Below are 24,587 nucleotides of genomic sequence, written 5' to 3'. Positions count from 1 at the left end.
TCAAATTTATGTGCATATAATTTGGCAAAACAATTCCTAATTATTGTTTTAATTTCCCCTTCATTGGAGGTAGATTCACCCTTTTCATTTTTGATACTCATAATTTGGTTTTCTTTTTCTTTTTATCATATTGGCTAAGGGTTTATCAATTTTATTGATTTTTTTCATAAAACCAGCTCTTAGTTTCATTTATTAGTTCAATAGTTTTCTTAATTTCAATTTTATTAATCTCTCCTTTGGTTTTCATTATTTCTAATTTAGTATTTAATTGTGGATTTTCAATTTGGTCTTTTTCTAGCTTTTTCAATTGCATGACCAATTCATTGACCTCCCTTTTCTCTAATTTATTCATGTATGCACTCAGGGATATAAAACTTCCCCTAAGAACCACCTTTGCTGTATCATGCAAATTTTGGTATGCAAAATTTGAGACAAATGGTTGTCTCATTATTGTCATTCTCTTGAATGAAGTTACTGATTGTTTCTATGATTTCTTGTTTGACCCACTCATTGTTTAGGATTAAATTGTTTAGTTTCCAGTTAGTTTTTAGTCTGTCTTTCCATGGCCCTTTATTGCATATGATTTTTATTGCATCATGATCTGAGAAGGATGCATTTAATATTTCTGCCTTTCTACACTGAATTGTGAGGTTTTTATGTCCTAGTACATGGTCAATTTTTGCATATGTGCCATGTACTGCTTAGAAGAAGGTATATTCCTTTTTATCCCCATTCAGTTTTCTCCAGAGATCTATCATACCTACCCTTTCTAAAATTCTATTCACCTCCTTAATTTCTTTCTTGTTTATTTTGAGGTTGGATTTATCAAGTTCAGAGAGAGGGAGATTAAGGTCCCCCATTAGCATAGTTTTGTAATCTATTTCTTCCTCTAATTCCCTTACCTTCTCTTCTAGGAATTTGGATTCTATACCACTTGGTGCATATATGTTAAGTAATGATATTGCTTCATTCTCAATGGTGCCTTTTAGCAGGATATAGTTTCCTTCCTTATCTCTTTTAATTAGATCGATTTTTACTTTTGCTTTATCTGAGATAAGGATTGCTACCCCTGTTTTTTTTTTTTATTTTAGCTGAGGCATGATATATTTTACTCCAGCCTTTTACCTTTACCCTGTGTGTATCCCTCTGTTTCAGATGTGTTTCTTGCAAACAGCATATTGTAGGATTATGGTTTTTAATCCATTTTGCTATCCACCTCTGTTTTATGGGAGAGTTCATTCCATTCACATTCACAGTTATGACTACTGTCTCTTTCCCTCCGTCCTATTCCCTCTGCTGTTTATGCTTATATTTTTCTCCCCTTCTCCCTTCCCCTCCTTAAGAGTTTTCCTTTTGACCACCGCTTCCCTCAATATTCCCTTCTAATCAGTTCCCTCCCTTTTCCTCCCCTTCCCCCTTACTTCTTCCCTACCTTCTAACCACCCTCCATTAAATAGCCCTTCCCCCCTCCTATTACCTGTAGGATATTTTTATACTTAAGGTAGTATGTTATTTCTTCTTCATACCAAGAGTGACAGGAACAAATCTCATGCAAAGCTCCTCTTCCTCCCCTCTTTCCCTCTATTATGATACATTTTGTGTCTCTTCTCAATAGAGTCCTATGCTTAACTGGTTGTTATTCCCTCCTTGCACCAGAACCAATGAGGAAAAGGCTCATATAATACTCATCTCCCTCCCTTCTTTCCCTCTGCTATATTGTTTTTATGCCTCTTTGTGTGGCATAATTTACCCTTTTCCACTTCATTCTTTCCTCTTCTTCCATTGCAGTCCCTTTGTAGCCCTTAATAAGGGTTTTTTTTTTCAATTTAGTGGGCATTAGGTGAAACCTCAGAACCATTTTGAAGTGCATTTTCCTTATCTTTAGTGATTTAGAACATACTTTAATAGGATTTTTAACAGATTAAAATTTTCCCTTTAACAATTGTTTGTTCATATCTTTTGACAACATAATTATTGTAGTGTGGCTTTTGGTCTTATATATTTTTGTTGTCTATATCTCAGATATCAAGCCTTCATCAGAAATAATTGACACAAAAGTTTTTTCACTGTCAAACACTTGTCATAAATGCATTTTGTTTGTAAAAAGTTTTTGAATTTTATGTAACACAATTAATTATTTTTGTTTTGCAATTGCCTCTGTCTCTTGTTTGGTTGAGAGTTCATCCCTTACCCCAATCTGTGAAAGGCGTGTGATCTTATTCTTACTGTTTTTGTTAAGATTTTTACTATTCAGGTCATTTGTCCATTTTTTTAATCTTGGAAAATGATGTAAGATATTGTTTTAAACTTGATTTCTGTCAGAAAAAAAAATAGGCAAAAGTTGAGTTTTCTCCCACTAAGTCTCAGTGATAGATATGAAATCAAATTTGCCTCTTTGCTTTAGACCTCCATTTCCTCTTGTTTGTTGCTTAATCTCTGGGCATTTGTGAATAGAAGTTTGAGACCTTGGGTTTTACTGACTCTTTCCTTGGATTTTGCTTATTATGAGTTTCTGCACATCTTAGCCTCTATTCTTCTTGCTTCTTGACTAAAAACTTTTCTGTTCCCTAGTTGCTAATCCTCCATGCATCCTGAAATAAGTACATCCTTCTCTGTGTGCATATTATATTCTCCCTCCCTTCAGTAGAATATAAACTCCTTGAAGACAGAAACTGTTTCTTTTCTTTCTTTTTATCCCAGTACCTTGTAAGGACTAGGCACTTAATAAACACTTGTTAAATTTATTTGGATTTCTTCTGTAACCTTTACTTGGGTCTGAATCTAAAGAACAGATCATATTGTATTTTTCTTTCTTGAAAACTGAAAGTTTCTATAATTGTGACTACCTCTTAATTCTAAAGGAAATTAGTTCAAGCCTTTATCACTGAAGTATAATTTGAGGGGGCAAAAAAGGTTCCAACTGTTCCAAATTTCTTCTCCTGCCATATCTAACATTTTTGAGGCTTTAAGTCTTCACAGTAGTACTTGGATGTTGGAATGAATGAATAAAACATTTATTAGGTACTTACTATGTGCAGCTAGGTGGAATGGTGGATAAAGTACTAGGTATAGTCAGGAAGATTCATTTTCATGAGTTCAAATCTAGCTTCAGAAACTTACTAACTTACTTGTGAGCCTGGGCAAGTCACTTACCCCTGTTTGCCTCAATTTTCTCACTTGTCAAATGAACTGGAGAAGGAAATGGCAAACCACTCCAGTATTTTTGCCAAGAAAATCCCAAAAATGGAGTCACAAAGAGATGGACACAACTAAACAACATGGGCAAAACATTGTGTTAAGTGCTGGGGATACAAATAGAGAGACAAATAGTCCCTGCTTTCAAGGTGCTCATATTCTAATGGAAGAGACAACACAAATTGAAGGTTTGTTTCAGCTGCAAGTCAGATGGAAAGCTCCCGTGGTCCATAGGCTGCAACAGCAAAGCAGATGCCAATGCTTCTGCTTTAATTTCATTTCTGCAGTTAAATCATATCAGTTTCTGATGAACTGTTTGACAGTGCCAAGGACTTTGGTGAAAAGAACATTCTTTTCTGGGTCTTTAGTGGTTTTGAGTATAGCATCTGTAAGAGCAGGTGCCAGGTTCCATCTCTATGGGGGCTGTTTCCCAAGATGTAGCTAAAAAAAAATCTAATTAAGTTAGTATACTAATGTTCTCTCTTTGTTTTGATTCTCTAAAAAAAAATCTAACAATGTCATCACATTTTACTGTCATTCTCGAGGTATATGATTTTTAAAGTTAAGGCTAATTATACCATATAATTCTATTGTGTGACTACTGGAAAGTTTGACATATTTTTTCTTTGTTTCATCCAATGGTAAATAGCACCAAACATACTGGGCCATTTAACAGCTTGAGTGTGAGATAATTGTTTGGGAAACTATACCTGCTTATTGAAAGAAAATAAAGGGAAGAGGGTGGGGACTTGTACAATAATGATAGTGTTACTGGCAGCCCAGCTTTACCATGGGAAAATTGCATGCAATGTATTCTTAGTCTTGAGCTGGCTTCCTGGCCAAGTACTTCATTTCCCTCAGGCAGTTTTCAGGTATTTCTCTGGATTTGACATAGGAGTCTCTACTCTACTGAGTCTTACCCATCAAGGTGTGGAGGACCCCAGCCCTTGCTTTGGGCCAAAAGAGATTCCAGCTAAACGGATGATGATTTGTGTGTCATCATCTCCGGAGTGTCTGATTGGAAGGTTTCAGACTCATCAGGTCATAAGGAACATGGAGTTCTATTTGTCAAACCTTGTATTCCCATTATCTCATTGAGCTATATTATTTCAGAAGCAGCACAGTCAAACTAATCATTGCATACATTGAAGGTCCTACCAATAGTAGAAGTGGTAGTTGTTTATTTGGTTTTCAACAAGATTCACTTTGCTCACATTCCTTTGTGTTTATGCTAGGATGCACAGGACATACTTGGACACAAAGCAAAGTAACCAGCAGGGTTTAAGGTACAAGGCCCATAGCTTTGGACAAAAAATATCTCCATTTTCTACCTTTCATCACTATACAGTTTGTCCAACTCAGTTTGATCCAACCAACACTTACTAAGCTATTAATCTTGACCCACTAATATCTGATTATCTGCATTAGAGTGTTTTCTTATAGGAAGTAATTGAGTCTAATTCAGTGAGTATAATTTAAGTTCAAGTACATTTGGAGGACGGAGAGGGAGGGGAAATTCTCTAATGTGAAGGAAGGAAAAGGGCAAAAGAAGTGAGGAAAAGATAGTTCAGTAAAGTACAGGGAATGAGAATAGCAAGGTCTTGAAAGCTTCATTCATCTTTAGGTCTAATACAGTAGTAATTCTCAAAGTGTAATCCAGGGATTTCTGGGGGTCTTCAAGGTTAAAATTATTTTCATAATAATACCACCAAGCTAGTTTAATTCCTAATACTGGTGGATATAATCTACATAGATCAATGTTCACTGGAAGTAATGAGGACATTTTCACAAAGAGGAAATGTAGTATAGTACATAAAGGCTTAGAGTCAAAAAGACTGAGGTTCAAATCCCACCTCATACATTAGACCAATGTGTAACCCTCAGCAAGTCACTTGTTCCAAGACCCAGTTTTTTCATCTCAAAAATGGAGAGAATAATTTCATGTGTTCCCCAAGATAGTTGTGTACATGTAAAGTACTGTGCCAGTCCTATAAAGACTTCAAGTTATTTTTATTATGGAATGTCTTTGCATAAAGCAGAACCCTGATGCATTTCTCTTTGTGGCAAAATAGCATGGAAATGATCCCATGTTTGTGATTGTCAGGAAATCATTTAATCTCTCCATGTCCCAGTTTTCTCAACTCCAAAGTGAGAGCATGGGGTCAAGATGATCTCTAACATGCCTCCCATAAATCTATGATTCTATGAGTTAAGGGAAAGGAATTCTGAGTGAGTCATTAGGAGGCATCAAAGTTTGTGAGAAAACTAGTAATAATAGAGCAACTTTTCATCTTATGCAAAGTTTGCCCTACTATCTCCAAACAAATATTTATTTGTAAGCTTTCTTTTTTTGGAAGTAAACACAACAATCATACTAGAAATGAGTAACAGGTGACCTGGTTTATTAAGAAGAGTTAATAATGAAAACATTTGCATTTGCTTATTCTGCAATATACAAAAAGGAAAATTTGAGAAATCAATTCAGTTTTGACTTTCAATCTGTTGGCTAATATAAATGGTAAAAAAACCAAAGACATCATGGTGTGGTCCTTTGTAGAAACAGCATTTCTTATTACTCTTCTCTTCAGTGCATTGTAATTTTTTTTAACTTAAAATTTTTAACCTATACATTACTTACCAAGGACCACCAGACATTTTGCTGAATTTTAGACTTAAAGGTACAATCTTTAGAATATTTTAGGCAATAGCAATAAGAATACAGCCAAACCAGACTGGAACTGAAAAATTCAATCCAATTCATGGGGGCCATGTGCCTGACATATGCAACACAAGTAAAAATAACCCCCATTTTCCACTCTGGTCTAATCTGGCTAGAGTCATATAGACAAAGAAATAATACAGACCAATGAGCATAGTGTTTTTACCTTAGCCCAACCCAAAGTACTATTTTAAAAGAAAAAAAAAACTTAACATTTTACTCCAAAATGAGAGTTTCAACTGCAATAGGCCCATTGACCCACTGGGAAGAACAACACTGAACTTCTGTTTTGTTTCCCTAAATGACATTTTAAATACAACATTGAATTTAATAAAAACTCATGGAATTGTAAGGTTAATGAGAAATGATGAATAATGTTAGGGATGCAGGTTATCACCATGCTTTTTAAAGAGACAAAAAGTTGAATTGAAAAAAAAATACTTTTCATATTTTAAAATATTCAGCTGAGAACAATTATTGCTAGCTTAAAAAATAATTTCTCTTCCCTTGGTCCATCTTAGGAAACCCAGTCCATTAAATAAAGACAAATAGAAACTTGACTGTCTAAAACAATTCCAGTTTCTATTTTATACAATAATTACTTTAGCTTTACAAGTAGGTTTTTATAAACTGCATACTAATTTTAAAGGCAGATTTTTGGGGGGAACTTTGGCATGTTATTAGCAATGAATTAAAAGGAACAAGGCATATTTAATACAATAATTCCCTTGAAACATGAATATAAAAATATAAAACCATTTAAGGTACTTAAGGTAAACTCAAATTTTTATGATATTTAAAAAATTTGCTCAAAAACAGCTGAATCCTTTGCATATCACTGTAGACATATATAAGTTCAATATGGTCTGGGAAGAAATGAGTGTCTTTCTGTCTCTGGAATCCAGTTGTCAAAGTAGTATCGATATTCTTTTGCTTTTACTCTCAGCTCTTAGGATGAAGTGTAGAAATACCTGGGTTTAGCATTGCCCAGGAGATCATCTTCATAGTTGGGGAGGCAGCAGAAGAAGAAGGCACAGCCTATAAGGATAATGGTAGCTGCCCAGCCAAAGCCATAAGCCCAGTTGTAATAATACCTGGTAAAAAGATCACTTTGAAGGAATTGTCGGGTGTACATCACTGGGTAAATAACCAGAGAGATGATCTGAAACACAGCTAAAGGTAGGGGGAAAACACAGAAAAAAAGAAATAAAAACAAATATACTGATTTTCCCATCTTTAATATTTTTCCCTGCATAAATATAAATTCTACTCTAGGGTGAGAACATTGATCAATCAATCATCTTTGATTGAACATATCATGTACCTAGCACTAAGTGATAGAGTACAAAAGAATTATTGGAGAACAGTGCTTTATATATAACAGGAGCTCAGAAAATGTTTGTTGAATTGACTGACATTCAAACACAAAAAAATAAACACAAAATTATTGTAGGAATACTTATGAGTTCATGGAATACATCAGAATCTTCTCAAATACTATATACTATTTTCTAATTTTCTATACCTAGGGTCCAAACTTTTTTGATCAATCACTCCTATTTGTAAAAATAAGTGTAGAGCATGTATCCACATTATACATAGAATCATTTATAAATTACATACATGTACATAAGTCTGTTTAGTTTCAATGTCTGTCATAACTGAAAAATATGTAGACTTAAATATGGAAACACATAATTGGCTTCACTTATCAAATCATGGTGATCATTATTTAGTCTCATCTACCAATTATTTTTGGATGAATACAAAGCATACAAAGAAGCATGAGAAGATTTTTATGAACTGATGCAAAGTGAAGTAGACAGAACCAGGAAAACTAGACAGACAGACAGACAGACAGATAGATAGATAGATAGATAGATAGATAGATAGATATACATATAGTCTACAACAGTGTAAATGGAAAAAATAATAAAATGAAATGAAGTTCTGTCTAATTATAATGACCAAGTCTGGTCCCAAAAAACAGGAGAATGGAGATCTCTTCCCTCTTTGTTGACTCAGGGTGTGGATAATTGCATATAATGTCATTTTTTAGATATATTGGCTAATTTTGCTAAGTCATCTTTCTCTTTTTATTCTTTGTTACATGGGGTGGCTCTCTGGGTAAGATAGAGGGAAGGGAATATGGTAGGAAAAGTAAGGTGGCATAAAAGATAATATCAATAAAAATATAACCTTTACCTCAAAGGGAAGATTAAGTGTGATTTTTTTTTAAAGCAATTGGGGTTAAGTAACTTGCTCAAGGTTACACAGCCAGTTATTTCTGGGTGTGGTGCTGAGTATCTGAGCCCGGATTTGATCCAGGTCATTCCGACACTGGAGCCGGTGCTCTTACTTGCTGAGCCACCTGGCCGCCCCATTAAGTGTGATTTTTTAAAGAAAATATCTGCATGATAGCATATTTCCAACAGCTACTTGTCACAGAATAGCATAGCAAATAAGAGACACTTGTAAAAGAAAAATGTGTAATATTTGTTTAAGTTTGATAATTCCTATAAGTACTTTGCCAGGAAAGTACCAGTTTTTGGCATATGCAATCCTTTTGGGACAAAGTCTTTTTGGAGGCTTTTTGTTTGTTTTGGAAACTCTTGCCAAATAAATGTTTCCTGAAGAGATAGATATTTGTATTTTCCCAATACCTGAGACTAGAACTATGCAGATGTTTTTAATGATTTATTACATACCTCTCCATATGTATAGATATGTATATATGGAAATAGAGATAAATGGATCAATCCATAGATAGCTAGACGTCTATATGTATATCTATTTTTTCTTTTTTCATGAATTTGGGTATTTAGCTAAGTTTTTAGATGATGAAACTAAGAAGGTAAATCTCTCAAATACTGAAATATATCTGTGATCTTCAGAACTTTTCTCAAATACTAAAATATATCCATGATCTCTAGACCAAAATGATAAATTTACCAGAATCTATTAAATAATAGCCAGGTGACTGTTATTCTAAGTATTAGAGCTACAAAGTGAAAATTATATAGTCCCTGTTCTCAAGGAGCTTATATTCTACTGGGAAGACAACATGTACACAAATATGTTTAAAATACACATATAAAAAATAAGAAAGGAGCTTGAAGAGGGAAGCAAGTTTGAGAAGGGGGACCCAGAATGACTTCATGTAGAAGACAATGCTTGAGCTAAGTTAGGAAGGAAACTAGGGATTCTAAGAGGCAGAGGTAAGGAGGGAGTACATGGGTGATGGACATTACAAATGCTCAGAGATAAGAGGTGGAATATCATGTATAAGGAACAGCAAGAAGGCCAATCTTTCTTGTCTGTAGAGTGCTAGAAGGCAAGTGTTATGTAATAAAGCTGAAAAGGTAGGCTGAAACTAAGATGTGAGGGTTTTTTTAAAATCATTTTTACTGAATAGTGGAGTGATATGGTTTAAAAAAAAAGAGCTTTATGGAAAAACCAGTTCAGCAGCTATATGGAAGATATGTTGGAAAGGGAAGAGACTGGAGGCAAGGAAAACAATTAGGAGGCTATTTCAATAGTACAGGGGAGAAGTGATGGGGGCCCGAACTAGAATATTGACTGGATAGATAAAGAGGAGGAGATAGAAGCAAGAGATGTTGAATAGGTAGACCTAAGAAGATTTGGCAGCTGATTAGGCATGTGTGGACACTGAGGGGTGAAGGGTCAAGCATGAAACCAAGATTGCAAAGTTGGATGACTAGAAAAATGACAGTGATTAGATAGAAATAGGGGAGTCAGGAGAAGGGTAGGTTTGGGGGAGAGCTTCTCATTTTCCATATCTGCAAAATGGGCATGATTAGGCAATTCCCTACTTCACTGGTTTCTTCAGTTAATTCCCCCTTGAATAAATTTAAGCATTTATTAATTATCTACTCTGCACCAAGCACATAGGCCAGTGAGGTGGTTCAATGGATAGAGTGAATTGTCTGGAGTCAGGAAGACTCATCTTTATGAATTCAAATCTTGACATTTACTAGCTCTATGACCTTGGGCAAGTCACTTAGCATTGTTTGCCTCAGTTTCCTTATCGGCAAAATGAGCTGGAGAAGGAAATGGTAAATGACTCCAGTATCTTTGCCAAGAAAACCCCAAAATAAGGTCATGGAGAGTTAGATATGACTAAACAAAAACAAATGTGCCAAACACTGTGCTAGACAGTGGAAATATAAAGGCAAAAACAAAAGCCTCTTCTTTCCAGAAGGTCCTCATGTTCTACCAAGTGAAATAACACACATATAAGTAAATATAAACTATATATCAAGGAAATAGCAGGTAATTAGGGAGGAGAGGCACTAGCACCTGGGGATTCAGGAAATGTCCCCTGTCACTGCTGGCATTTGGGCTGATTTTTTTTTTTTTAAAGCAATCGGGGTTAAGTAACTTGCTCAAGGTTACACGGCCAGTTACTTTTGGGTGTGGTGCTGAGTATCTGAGCCCGGATTTGATCCAGGTCATCCCGACACTGGAGCCGGTGCTCTTACTCACTGAGCCACCTGGCCGCCCCTAAGCAATTGGGGTTAAGTAACTTGCTCAAGGTTACACGGCCAGGTGTTTCTGGGTGGGTGCTAAGTGTCTGAGCCCGGGATTCGATCTCCAGGTCTTCTCAACACTGGAGCCAGTGCTCTTACTCGCTGTGCTACCTGGCTGCCCCTGGGCTGATTTTTAAATCTAAGTATTCTAAGCGGCAGAGGTAACAAACAAGTATATGAGGAAATCACTTTGTAAACCCCAAAGTGCTATATGTACTGTTCCTATGCCTCCTATGTTGTTTCCAAAAACAAAATCATAGATTTAGAGCTATAGGAACTTAGAGGTCATCTGGTCCAACTCTTTCCTCTTACAGATGAGGAAACTGAGGGTCCAAGAGGTTAAAGAAGATGCCCAAGGTAACCCAGGTAGTAATTGGCAGATCTTACTCTACAGCCAGAACTCTCTCCATTATGCCACAGTAGAATGCAGTCTGTGAAGAGACAATATTGTGTCACTGAGGATCACATGTATTAGGGAAGAAAACTATTTTTCAAACATGGTCTTACCAGCAAGGGCCAGCAGTCCTCCAATCACTCGCAGGAAAACGAGCATTTGCGGTCCACAAAGAGCAAAGAAGGAGAGGATGAAGCAGATTACCAGGATGATGCAGCCACACATGAGCATGGCAGCAGCTGCTCTTCCCCAGGCTATCCCAAAAGAGAAAGAGAGACAATATTAAATAATAAATAAGGTTGAAAAAATAGCTTATTGAAGCACTGGCAGTAATCTAGGTTCTTTCAGTAGATTTTTTTTGGAGAGCAAAGGAGCTATTTTCCTTCTTTATTTCTTCATTGTCATTCCCACACCTTCCCCTTCCCCTTTTAAGGAGCATATGATTATCTTCACCCTGGTTGGAAATGTAAACACAACAATGAAAAGCAGTCTAGGAAAATGGCATTTCCTGTATTTCTAATCCCTTGTGTTGGACCTGTACTCTATTGCCAAAGATCATAACCACACCCCCAGGGAATCCAGAGCCAAGAAAGAGAATATTGCAACCTTTGTTTCTTGAGCTGGCAGGGTCTTATAGAACAACCTGGGGCCCCACCTGTCCCAGCCTCAATAGGCGAAGGCTCAATGATTTCATCAGATTATTGAAGCTTCCTTTATCCCTTTATATCCTTTGTCCTTACTTCAACTCAGACCCTATCCTGTCTATGACTCAGTAGATATGGACTAGAGAGTTGCCTGAGGAACAAATAGGTTAAGTGATTTGCTGATGGAGACGCTGATCCTCCATATTATAAGCCTTGCACTCTATTTATTATACCATGCTGTCTTTTATTGCTCTCTACCTCCCTTGGTCCCCCAATATTTCTCAGGGAAGTGTTTGCTTCATTTTATACCAACTCTCCCTTTTAAAGATTTCCTAACCTACCATAGATCTAGTTAATCAAGTCAAACAAATACTAAATTCCCAATCTGCATAGGCCTTGTGCTTCATAAGCTGGATTTACAGAGCCACAAAGGGAAATAATCTCAAAGGCTTTGAGGAAACTGGAAGCAACCAGTTTTGCACAGTGAAAGTGATATTAGGATCAAGTCGGTACCAGCAGCTAGTTGATCAGGCCCAGTCTAATGGAAAAGATAGCATGTCATTGAGTTTTAAACGAAGCTAAGGATATGAAGTAAAGAAAGTACATAGATATATGTACTTATATATGTATATGAGGTAAGGATGGGGTACATTCCAACAGCATTCCAAGAGGAGAAACATACCGTCTGTGCTAAAGCATGGAGGTAAGAGATGAAATATTGTGTGTGTGAGACAAAGGTGCAAAAACAGTTATTAACACAAAATGAAAACCACATCTTTTTTTTTGTCACGGGGCAATCTAAAATAGAATATCTTTGAGACTAATTTTTTTCTAAACATCTTCATATACATGGAAACCTCAGCATCCTCAACATGTGAGCTGCCTTTCTCTGCTTCCTTTTAGCCTCTGTTCTACCTTTCTGGAGATGTAGTAACCAGAACAGTATTCAGAATTCCAAATTAAGATCTTCTCAGGTTTGGGATAATGCTTATGGTTGTGTATGCCTTTGGTAAGGATTCATATGGTGTGTATGTTGCAAACTGTACCCTAAGTCTTGCTATTCCAGCTAGCATTTCCTAGGGCAGGACCTCTTTGGAACAACTCAAGCTACAGCTTGAGAAACTTACTGGCCTCATTTTCATTTCTAAAGAAGCACCAGCTTACAAGAATGGATATAAAAACCTCATTTTCAAACAAATAACATTGGATTTCTGCTATCAAACCCAGCAATTGTTACCATTTCATATGCTTTATCAAACTATTATTTTTTTCTTACAGTAGAGAGGTGGAGTGCATTGTATATAAAGGCCAATGCATAACCGCTCTTCTATATTTGACATTCACCAGGCCCTCCAAATCCAGGGAGACGTAGAGAAATGGTGAGGATATAGCAAGTCACAGAAATTGTTAAAGAAATAGCTAATAAAACCTTCAATAAAGCATCAACGAATTACGGACATTGAATGTGGAATAGGAGAGCCAAAGGGGTAATTGATGACCGATTTTGCTTGCCAGGCATTCAGCACGGTGCAGCACAAAGCAAGCTGGATTTGAAGCTAGAAGGTCTAGCTAGGTTCAGGTCTACTTGTGATCCTGAACAAGATATTTCACCTCTCTGGGTCTCAGTTTCCTTATCTACAGAATGAGGGGTTGGACTCAGTGATTTCCAAGGATCCATTTAGTTCTATTTCTATGAACCTTTGAATACATAATTACTTAGGGAATTCTGAACTTAAAGAATTCATGCATCATTACATACTTATTCTAAGGAATAATACTCTAAATTTAGGCAACTGGGGAGTCCTACTCTGTCCCTACCCACTGCTGTTAGTTGTAATGTTGTGTACAGATTCTGTCAACTGTTTAATATCCTCACATTATGAATATTTTTTGAGGTTCCCAAATCCCCATCTTGACTTGCTAATATTTCCAAGGAAGGCATCAAACTTTGGGATAGGGAACAGAACGGTCAAGCAAGACACACTTTATTAATTTTCTGACCATTGTGAGACAGACTACTGTCAACCAACCATATATTCCAACACATGAGCAAGAATCAGACATTTCAATCTGTAAAGCTTTACTTGGTGCTCTTTGACCCCAAGGAAAGCAAAACAAACTACACAGGAGTTACCAGGCAAAGATATCTGGATAGAAGACAAAATTAATTCATGGAAAAGTGCAAAGAGCTACCATGATATAGGGGAAAGACATTTGGAGTCAGAGGATCTGGGTTCAAATCCTAGCTCTGCTACTTGCCTTTGCGATCTTGGGTAAGTTGCTCCACTTTGCTAGATTTTAATTTCCTTGTCTATAAAATGAGGGAGGTGGGTTAACCTCTAAAGTCTCTTTGTTATGTGGAAGAGGAATTAGATCAAAGCAGGAGCTATGGATGGAACTTTCAAAAAGTAGAATTTAAGTTAGATGTTGAAAAAAATTCCCAACAATTGAGCTATCAATAAGTAGACTGGACTGTTCTTCTTTGTTGTTGAACAATTTCAGTTGTGTCCAACTCTTGGTGACCCCATTTGGGGTTTCCTTGGCAAAGATACTAGAGTGGTTTGCCATTTCCTTCTCCAGTTCATTTTATAGATGAGGAAGCTAAGGCAAATAGGGTTAAGTGACTTGCCCAGGGTCACACAGCTAATAAGTATCTGAGGCCAAATTTGAACTCATGTAGAGAAGTCTTTCTGATACCAAGTTCAGTGTTCTATCTACTTCGGCACCTAGTGCCCTCTGCTCTCCTCTGAAGTCTTCAAAGAGACATGTAATTCTTGGGCATGTTATGGTAGAGATTCCTTTTACATTTGGGTTGGACTAGAAGGCTGCTGTGATCTCTTCCAACTCTGAAATTCTGTGATCCCTTCACACTCTAAACCAATGATCTATCTAGAAATGAACTTGGAGGTAAAAGTCATTCTGAGGCTGGCGAAGACATTTAATCTAGTTGCAACAGCTTTAGAGATTGTTGTCTTTTCAAGGAAGAATAATATGTGAGATGATCACACTGCCAATTTTGAATACTTTTTGTATGTTGCATGTACATACAAATACACACATGTATTTAAATTGACTTATTTTAAGCCTAGTTAATATTTAGCATTACTGTTTATATTTTGAGTATACTGTTAATATTGGGTCTACTTGTTAATGTTTTATTAAAAACTTATTTTTCCTTTGCTTTCCCCAGTGAAATTCAGTTTACAGACATTTGCATTAAAGGAAACTGCCCAGAAAGCTATTGGAATATATCTATTCAGGTTAGTGAGGGATACTCCCTCTGAAAGGACTCTACAGGGAGGATAGTGATCCCCAGCCACAGAACAGGACAAAATGGGCTTGTGGTGTAGCCTCTCAAAGGAAAACAGTAAATATCTGACTCTAGAGATCTTACAACCACCAAATTTGAATGTCTGAGGGATGGATCTAGTCGAGAGGACTTTTAGATCCTTTCTGCATGATTCTGATAGTATGATATATACAGACAAAGATTAGACACCTGTCTGAAATAGAGCAATGTTTGATCATTTCACATGCAGCTTTTTTTTCCCCAAGAGACTGCTTTTGTTAGATAAACACATATACCGAGGTTCAGGTACACATAAAAAAATACATGCCTGCATACCACCCCCCAGAAATTTTCCTAGATTTCTCCAGAAATCCTACATCTTAACTTAAAGCCTAGTTAATGGAACTCATTCATCCAAAAATGACATCATGGTGACTGACGCACATAAGAATTTCTGCTAACCACGCCTGAACCGCACAGAGCTCAGACCTTCACATCCACTTACTATCCAAAGAGAACAGAGCAATTAGCTGATGAACTGGATAGAGAAGACAGCTAATTAAGATGATTAGGCCTCAAATGTCCACTCAATTAGCTTCGTTGACCTAATTCATTAGATCAACTGTATTCCATATTATGCTGAAATATTAAAAATAAGTCAGGGAATATTCGCTTTTTTCAATATGGCTCATTCTAGGATTTCTTCAAATGATATATTCCTTTAGTGTATTTAAAATAGTGGTTGTTAAAAATTATATCTTTTACACAAACTTTAAAGGTGAATAAATCTACTTTTTACATATAATTGTTCAAACCTTTGCTTGGCTGTACTAATGGTAAACTGATTGATTCAAGGGCTCTCATTTTGACAGTAAACTCTTTACTAACAACATACATAAACCAGATTGCTTCAAGTATGCAGGGAATTTTACTGACACAGATCAAACAGACGCATAGACAAAGGGTGTGTGGGGTGAGGGTTCAAAGGGGAGTAATGTTGAATCACTGATAGCATTCTAAACTTGGCGCACTGCAAAAATCTATCAGTAAACAACGGGAAAAGGAACTTGGAATTATTAAAATGTCTGCTCCTTTTAAATATGAGATCCCAGTGCTAGGCAGATACCAAAGGGAGGATAATGACAAAAAGAAAGGCTCCACACACAAAAAAACATTTTATAGCAGTCCCCCACCCCCACCCCTTGCTTTGTAAGCAAGACCTAGAAACAAGGTACTTCTCCATCAACTGGGAAACACCTAACCGATTGTTGCACAAGAGATTTAATGGGATATTATGTGGTCATAAAAAATGATGAACATTAAAAAAAAAACACAGAAAAGGGACAGCTAGGTGGTGCAGTGAATAGAGCAATGGCCCTGGAGTCAGTAGGACCTGAGTTCAAATCTGGCCTCAGACACTTAACACTTACTAGCCATGTGGCCTTGGGCAAGTCACTTAACCCCAATTGCCCTTCGTTCCCCCGCCAATCAGAAAAAAAAAATCTGAAAAACTCTTATGAAGTGAAGTAAGCAGAAACATGGAAACATTATACACAATGATAATGATGTAAATGAAACGACAAACTGAAAGAAACCCAATATATAATTATAATGACCAAGCTTGGTCTTGAAGAAGAAATGAGAAAATACACTTCTTTCCCTTCTTTACAAAGGTGAGGGAATATGGACATAGAACTTCAAGCATATTACAAGCCTTGATTGAGAGGTTGATTAGTCTTGTTCAGCTGCCTTTATTTATTGTCATAATAGATGGTTCTCTGGGTAGAGAACAACCCATATATACATATATGGAAATGCTGGTGATGTAAAAACAAAAGTTATCAATAAAAAGTTTTCTTAAATGTCCTATAAAAAAGTGAAAGGGAAAAAAAACACCACAACAGCCTGCCACTCTTGTAAACATTTAACTGAGATTCTGTTACCATTTGCCAAGAGGTTTTGTAGGCAAAGGTAATAGGTTGAATCCTCCCTATTAAACTATTACATACATACATACATGCATACATACATATATATGTACCATATATTCATACAAATATTTTAGTTAGTCTGACATTGGACCTCCCTTTAATATGACCCATTTTTCATTTATTCAGATCTTACTATTCTAAATATAATTGTTTTAAGTAACAATATTGTAAACTGATTATTATATTTAAAATGTTTGTGATTTTAAAACAATCAGTTTAACACATTCACATTCATAATAGCTAAAATGAAAGATATTCCATTTAGTTCCTTAAAATGATCTTCTCTTTTCTACTTTGTATACATAATAATGATTCATTAGCAAAGTAGCATCTAGTAAGTAAACATTTCCATGTAAAGTTGGTGATATTTGTCTTTTCTACTGTGATTAAAATGCTGCCACTGGGGCTATATTGTTTTATTTAAAACCCCAGACATAAATTCTGCCTCTAATTTGACAGATACATATATACATAAATGCACATACCCCTCACTAATTTTTAAAAAGTATTTATGTCTATTAATGAGTTATTTTATTTTTTATTAGAAACAACTCTAAACATCAATGCAAATGATATTTGTTGAGTAACTATTTACATTTAGATCACCTAATTTCAATGGATAAAATATTTTTTTCAATCCTTCTCTCAAAGTGCCTATCAGTTTTCCTTGACCATTCATTCTCCATCAATTTTCCTTACATAATCATAGCTAGTGTGTTTTCCATTGCTGCTTTTTGTTTAAAAAAAAAACTTATTTTGGATTATTTCATAAATGTATTTCCAGATTTCTTTGCATTCTTTATATTTGAACATATTAATTGCTTTCTAACATTAGTAATGAATCTGGGATTTCATCGTTATAGGGAATCTCCAATAAGAAAGCTCCCACTTCTATAGCAGATCAGCACCAACTCTGAACTTACAATGTAAGAGAGCTGCCTGGGGAACTAATAGATTTACTTACTTGCCCAGAATCTGAGCTAGAATTTGTTAGAACTGGGAATTATACCAAAGTCTTTCTGCCTCCAAGGTCAGCTCTCTCTCCACTATACCAATTCATATCCCATTCTATCATATTAATATACTGCAATTTATTTAACCACATTCTCCTATTGTTGAATATTTGGGTTTTTTCTAGTTTTTTGTTTTGTTTTGTTTTGCAATTGAATATAATCCTGCTATGAAAATCTTTGAATGAACATCTAATTAATTTAATGGAAATAACAATGACTTCACTACAAGCAGAATCTGATTCTGAAATCTGAAGTATGAGTTCTAATTAAGTAAGTTTGGGGCAGTTCAATAAAAGAATGAGCTCTCCACTTACCCCGCTTCCCCCCAAAAATGAAGGGCTGATTTCATTTCCAATAGGTACGGTGTTATATAGCCTTTATTTCATGAATAAATTTAATACATTTGGTCAAATTCTATCTCTTTACACGTAAGCTTTGAAATGTAAATAATCATTAAGCATTTATTAAGAGCCTACTATATGCTAGGGACTGTGAGTACAAAATGGAAGTAAAATAATTCCTGCCCTCAAGTTTACAATTGCAAATCTGGGTGAGTGGAAGATGGTAGTATCCTTGGCAGAAATACAGTTGATCAGAGAGATGTTTGTAGGAAAAGATATCAAGTTTCAGTTTTGACATTTTGAGTTTGAGGTGTCTACTGGACATTGAATTTCACGTGTCCATTTAGCAGTTCACGCTTTGGGAACAGATCTTAGCAGAGCTCTTAGCTGGATGCGACCAAGGATAATAATTAAACTAATTAACAAAGATAATTGAATGCAAAATACAAAGAGCCTCTTACTCAAATGAATGTGGTTTACTATGTTACTACCTTAATCAGATTACAACTTGCACTCCACCCAAGTTTAATTTTCTTTTCTAATTTCATAATGATATTTCTTCACTATAGCCTAAGTACAAAAAAGGTATTCACGTGATATTCTTGGATAATTTTATAAGACTAAATCATGTCAGTATCAGAACAGTTTAAAAAGATGCCTATATGTAATATCAACAGACACTAATTAATAAAGATACGGCATATTCTGGCATTGTTACTATTTCACATGAGCATGTTGTTCTTCAGTCACGTTCCGCTCTTCGTGACCCCAATTCGGGTTTTCTTGGCAGAGATACTAGAGTGATTTGCCATTTCCTTCTCCGGCACATTTTACAGAAGATGAAATGAAGCAAATAAGAGTTAAGTGACTTGCTCAAGGTCACACAGTTATTAAGTGTCTGAGGCCGGATTTGAACTCACAAAGTTGAGTCTTCCTGACTTCCAGTGGGGAACTTTATCCATTGCACCATCTAGCTGCTCTATGATCACTCATAATGTGTAAAGCACATCTAAAAGGTAGAATTGTATATAGATTCTCCATTAAAAAACAAAACAAAACTGGATACTATCTACTTAAAAATACAGAATCAACACCAGAGTTCCAACACAATAGGAAAAGTGAAGTTACTTAATGTTTGACAGGGCAGAATCCATGCCAGGCCTCACAAATATACACAAGCAACCAAGAAAAAATGAATGTTGAGGTTTTAGAAGAGGATGTGGCTTCATAGAGGAAACACAGGGCTGTCCATGGAACACTAGGAAGGGAAGTGTGAGATATCCATCAATTTATTCTACCTATTGAGGCAATTATCAGATTTGCCAGTGAAGTTTTTAACTTAGTAAGCAGTATCAAACTTAAAAAGGCAATTCATCCTCCTATGTTGTTGAAAGGCAATTGTGGTATTGTAGATGGTAGGCCCAGTTTTGGTGTGAGTTCAAGTCCTGAGGCTCAGATTATTTGCCCATGGTCACAGAAGTAGTGAACATCAGAGGCAAAATTTGAACCTAGATTTTCTGACCCTAAAGATAGTGTGCTTTTCATTTGCCATGCTGTGACCATGGGGAAGGGCAGCTAGGTGGCACAGTAGATAGAGTGCTGGCCCTGGAGTCAGGGGGACCTGAGTTCAAATGTGATCTCAGGTCCTCGATAGCTGTATGGCTCTGGGCAAGTCACTTAACCCTGTTTGCCTCACTGACAAAATGAGCTGGAGAAGAAAATGGCAAATCACTTTAGTATCTTGGCCAAGAAAACCCCAAATGGCGTCACAAAGAGTCAAACAGGACTGAAAAATGATTGAACTGATTCTAGGGAAGTCACTTAAACTAAGCACAACATTTCTGTAACATGCTTTCTAAACCTTGCCATCCTATATAAAAATGAGTTAATGCTATTATTCCAACCTTCCCAAGAATACAAAAAGTCTTTATTAAAAGGGAGATTAAGTCTCAAGAATTTGATTCCAGGTTCAGTATTCTTTAACTAAGCTGCAATGACTCTCCATTTTCTTTCCCCATGAAGAGGGAGTGGTTCAAACTCATCTCCATAATTTCCCTCCCTGACGTGTAGTAGCTTGTTTAAGAAGCTAAATCCAACATTAATTAATTCCCCGTAAGGTATCCACCTGATGTTCTTGCTTTTCTCAGAAGATTGGAAAGGGAGGAACTTTGGGTGGAGTAGAGTACTCCATGTATATGCATGCTTGAACACTAAAATCCATCTCAGCATTTTATCTACACAAACAATTCAAACCACCATTTGGATATGTGTTAGACTAGATTTTTTTTGCATGTTTTGAGAAATGCAAATTATAATTCTGGGTTGTTTTTTTTCAAGTCCTTTATTTTCCTTAGCATCATTGCTATGCTTCTCTTTGACAGTGTATTTATTAGCAAATTTACCACATTGGTGTAACTAATGAAAGTGATAGTCAAGTATTTTGTAAATAAAAGGGTAGACATTTTAACTAATGATAACAATTACACCAGCAAATTCCCAGTAGAATGAAAATTCCTTGAGTACCTAGACTTTTTTGTTTTAGTATTTTTCTCTCCAAGGCCTTGTATTTTTATATATATATATATATATAAATATGTGTATATATATATGTGTGTGTGTGTGTGTGTAGATATTCCCTGATTCCAAGGCCAAGGCCAGTTCTCTATCATTTATGCCACGCTGCCTCTGGAAAACAATGAGAATTTCAAATAAGGAATCAAAAGCATTGACACTTTAATTTCATCTATCCTTAACTCTAAATCTCACATAGATATTTTCAAAATTGCCATTTCCACAGATTTAGAAACCCTGACTGGTGGAGTATATGGATATGTTGGAATCATAGACTAGGAAAGATAGAGGTAGTGTTCTGGAATACAGAGTCAACATCCAAAAATTTTGCAAAGGGCAAAAAAGAACAGACGAAATCTAAAAATTTAGAATTTAATTGGCCTGTCTGAAGTCGTAACCTTGTTAAAACCACAGCAACAACAATTGCACAAGTACAGAATAGGGAAGATGTGAAAAAAATATATAGGGGGACTTGAGGGTCTCAACGTGCCAGGCAAAGAAGTAATGCCCAAAGTAAGGAAAGTGATAGTCCCATTGAACTTTACTATATTCAGTTTTGGAGATCACTCACAGTCTACAGAGGATATTAATAAACTTGAGAATATCAGGAAATGTTCACTTTGAAGATGATTGGGCTGGATATCATTCCATAAAAGGACTGATTGAAAAGACAGACGACATTTAGCCTAACAAAGACTTACATGGGCCATGACAGCTGGTTGTTTTTCTTTGTCCCAGAGGGCAGATCTAAGGGTTCCAACTTATTGCTCTGGTGGCTAGGGGCTCAATTGGGATCAATGTCAGAATAATCTTCCTCATACTATTAGAACTGTCCCAGATTCTAAAGGGGTTGCCTAGGAACATTCCCTTTCATTTAGAAATCTTCAGACTAATGCTGGATGGCCACTTTTTAGAAATAGTATGGAGAGGAATTCCTGTTCAATTATAGATTGTACTAAATGATTTCTGAGGTTCCAAAGTTCTGTGGTCCTGGGAATGTTAGACTTAGGAGGGACCTTGGAGATAGATTCAACACCCTTAGTTTTATAGATAAGGAAAATAAGACTCAGGGAAATTGTGACTTATCCAAGGTCACCTACATAGTTAATGGAAAAGTCAGGAGTAGAACTAGGCTGTCTGACAGTACAGTTCTCTTCCCATCATAGCACATTGTCTCTCTTGTATCAAGATCTAAAATTAGAGGGAAGAAAATCAGAATAGTGTCTTATCAAGACTATTTTCTAGCTTTCCTTTAATATCTCATCTGATAGTATTGTACCTTTGAAGCAAATGACTTACAAGACCACTCGAGCCAATGCTTCATCTCTAATCTGGGGAAAGTTGTCAATAATTTAAATCTCATTAATAAAAAAAAAACACAGAGGACACTTAACATGTTTATATGCTTTGATATGTATTGTTCACCATGGCTATATTTTCAGGTAATTGTGAATTTAGGTGGGATGATTACAGGAACAGGGAAGTGCTGAGTACAAATGACCCCACAGTAAGAGGCACAGAACTGCATCAGAGCACAAACATTACAAACGTTGTGATTAAAATGGCCAGAGGTTTGTTCTGATGAGTCAAATGACTATCTTCTCTTCCCTGTTGTTACCTCTTTTGCTTGGAGCATTTCCCTTTCTTTCCCTTGGTTGGGACTTGGCTCCCAGTCATGGGCAGAAACTATGTTTGGTACATTGTTCATACTTAGCACTCCTTGTATAAGCAAAAAGAACAACCAAACTTCAAAACTTGTAGAAGTTACACCTAATCTTGCAAATTTATTCTTGCTTTTCACAAAGAAGGAACTTTGCTATACTTTCTCAAGATTGCATTGGAAGGAAAATGGAGCTTTCTAGAAGAGCTGTTTTTAAGTTAAATCCAAGTATATTCTAAACATTTTCAGTTTTCCCTTTCAAATTAAAAAGGTAAAAGCTACAAATTACTACCAATTGAAAAAATATGCACGCATATGTTTGTATGTCTAATTTAAATGACTTATACTCTCTCAAGGTTCAAGGTATTGAAAGTATCATTCTATGGTTAGTTCAACCACACCCTGTTTAAAAAAAATTATAAAGAGTTCAACCTAGCAGTACTCTAAATAACAACAACAAAAAGTATGGTGCTTCTTTCATCAAGGGGATCTTTGCAAAAGCACATCAAGCCAAACCATGCTCAAGTGCGAATAAAACCAGATGGTTTTCTCAAGACTCCTGCCACTCCAATATCATAGACCTACTCTGGTGAGCTTTTCTGTTTTTCTGAGCAGGTTACCATAATTTTTGTTCACCATTAGCCTTTGTAGCTAAATGTCTTTGAAAACCTTTTTGTTTGTTTTTTACTTTTCAGTTAAAGATCTTTTTTTCATTCCCTTCTAACTCTGCCCTTCTTCCCAACCAAAAAGAAAACCAAAAACTCTGAAGCAAACAGGCATAGTCAAGCAAAACAAATTCCCACTTTGTGCTATGGCCAAAAATATGTCTCAACCTGCACTGGGAGTCCATTACATCTTTTCTTGCCTCTCAAAAGGTTAAAATTCTAACTAGGATACTGGATTATATTATTTCAAAGGAATTTATTCCTCTCTCTGAAACAGAGGTGCTAGTAAGGGTTTCAGTTTGTTTTCAGGGAAACATTTTAAAATATTTGCCTTAGAGTAAAGGGCACGGACATTTAGCAAAGCACAGATTCCATTCAGTCCCTAGCTTTAGCACTTTTCCCAATTTACCCCCTGCCTGAAAGATCCCAGGATCCCTTTGAAGGAATTATACAAGAGAGTCTTATAAATATTTGTATAGGAAGTAAACAAATATGACCTTCAATAAATGTGATTTAGTGAGAAGCCCTAGTATTGTAGACTTAAGGGTATCTAAATTGAGAAGTCACAGCAGGGAATGGAAAAGGACATAAACACTTTCTTCTTTTTTTTTGAACAGTTATCAAGCTATGGTTAGGAAGACCTTGTGTTAGCTTCAATTAAATAGCATTTAAGCACTAAGGCCAGTGCAGCTAGGTGGCTCTAGCTTTATGGCCTTCAGCCATGAAGAGCGCTCTTCCTGAGTTCAAATCTGGTCTCAGACACTTACCAGTTGTGTGACCCTGGGCAAGTCACTTAATCTTATCTGCCTCAGTTTCCTCATCTGTAAAATGAGCTGGAGAAGGAGATGGCAAACCACTCCAATATCTTTGCCAAGCCCCAAAATGGGGTCACGAAACTCAGATACAATTAAAACAAATGAACAATAAATATGGAGGCTGCTTTTAGACTGACAAAGTGAACAGTATCCTCTCATAATTCCTTGGCACATATGCTACCATTTTAAACTGGTAAAGTGAATGGCTTGGAAAAGCCCAGGTGATACTTCCTTTGCTACTGCAATCTATTTAGCATTCCTTGTGATTTGCATAAACTGGAGGGAATACCCACATTCATGAGACAATAGATCCATTTCAGTCCTGAAACACTTGCATGTAGAAATCATATTGTACAGCAGGAAAAGAGGATGTCAGGGTATTTCACCAGAATGATTTCTGGTTTTCTGGTTCTGAAACTTGTAACCCATATGGCCTTAGGCAAATCGCTGAAGTTCTCTCAGATTTAGTTTTCTTCCTGTCAAACCTTTATATGACTTCTAAACTCTACCACACCCCAAGTTCTGATCTGTGAACTTCAAAGTTTCCTTCCAGCTCTAAATCTATGATGTATAAGCCTGCCATCAGCTCAGCTTCTGGTCACCATTGTAGTAACTTTCTGAAAACTGCTTTACACAATTTATTTGCATTCCATTTCCTACATGAAATGAGTATGCATTTATTAAGCAGGGCCCTACTCTGTGCAAAGCACTATGCTATGATCAGTGGATACAAAGGCAAG

General features: G+C 36.3%; 1 protein-coding gene across 2 annotated transcripts in view; it reads right to left on the bottom strand.

Annotated features, from left to right (window-relative positions):
* Nucleotides 1-5,576: 5,576 nt before the first annotated feature.
* Nucleotides 5,577-24,587, bottom strand: part of PERP (p53 apoptosis effector related to PMP22) — a 39,489-nt gene continuing 20,478 nt past the window's right edge. For both annotated transcript variants that reach the window (XM_069077272.1, XM_069077271.1), the window contains exons 2-3: nt 10,972-11,112; nt 5,577-7,087 (exon numbers count right to left, since the gene is read on the bottom strand). In XM_069077272.1, coding sequence (XP_068933373.1) covers nt 6,864-7,087; nt 10,972-11,112 — 365 coding nt within the window. In that variant the 3' untranslated portion in view covers nt 5,577-6,863. The remainder of the gene's footprint in view (nt 7,088-10,971; nt 11,113-24,587) is intronic.

This window comes from Petaurus breviceps, unplaced genomic scaffold (assembly GCF_028583685.1).
Source record: "Petaurus breviceps papuanus isolate PSGF00001 unplaced genomic scaffold, PetGlider_PUasm1.0 90977, whole genome shotgun sequence".
Classification (NCBI taxonomy): Eukaryota; Metazoa; Chordata; class Mammalia; order Diprotodontia; family Petauridae; genus Petaurus; species Petaurus breviceps.
This window is presented reverse-complemented; position numbering and strand designations above follow the sequence as displayed.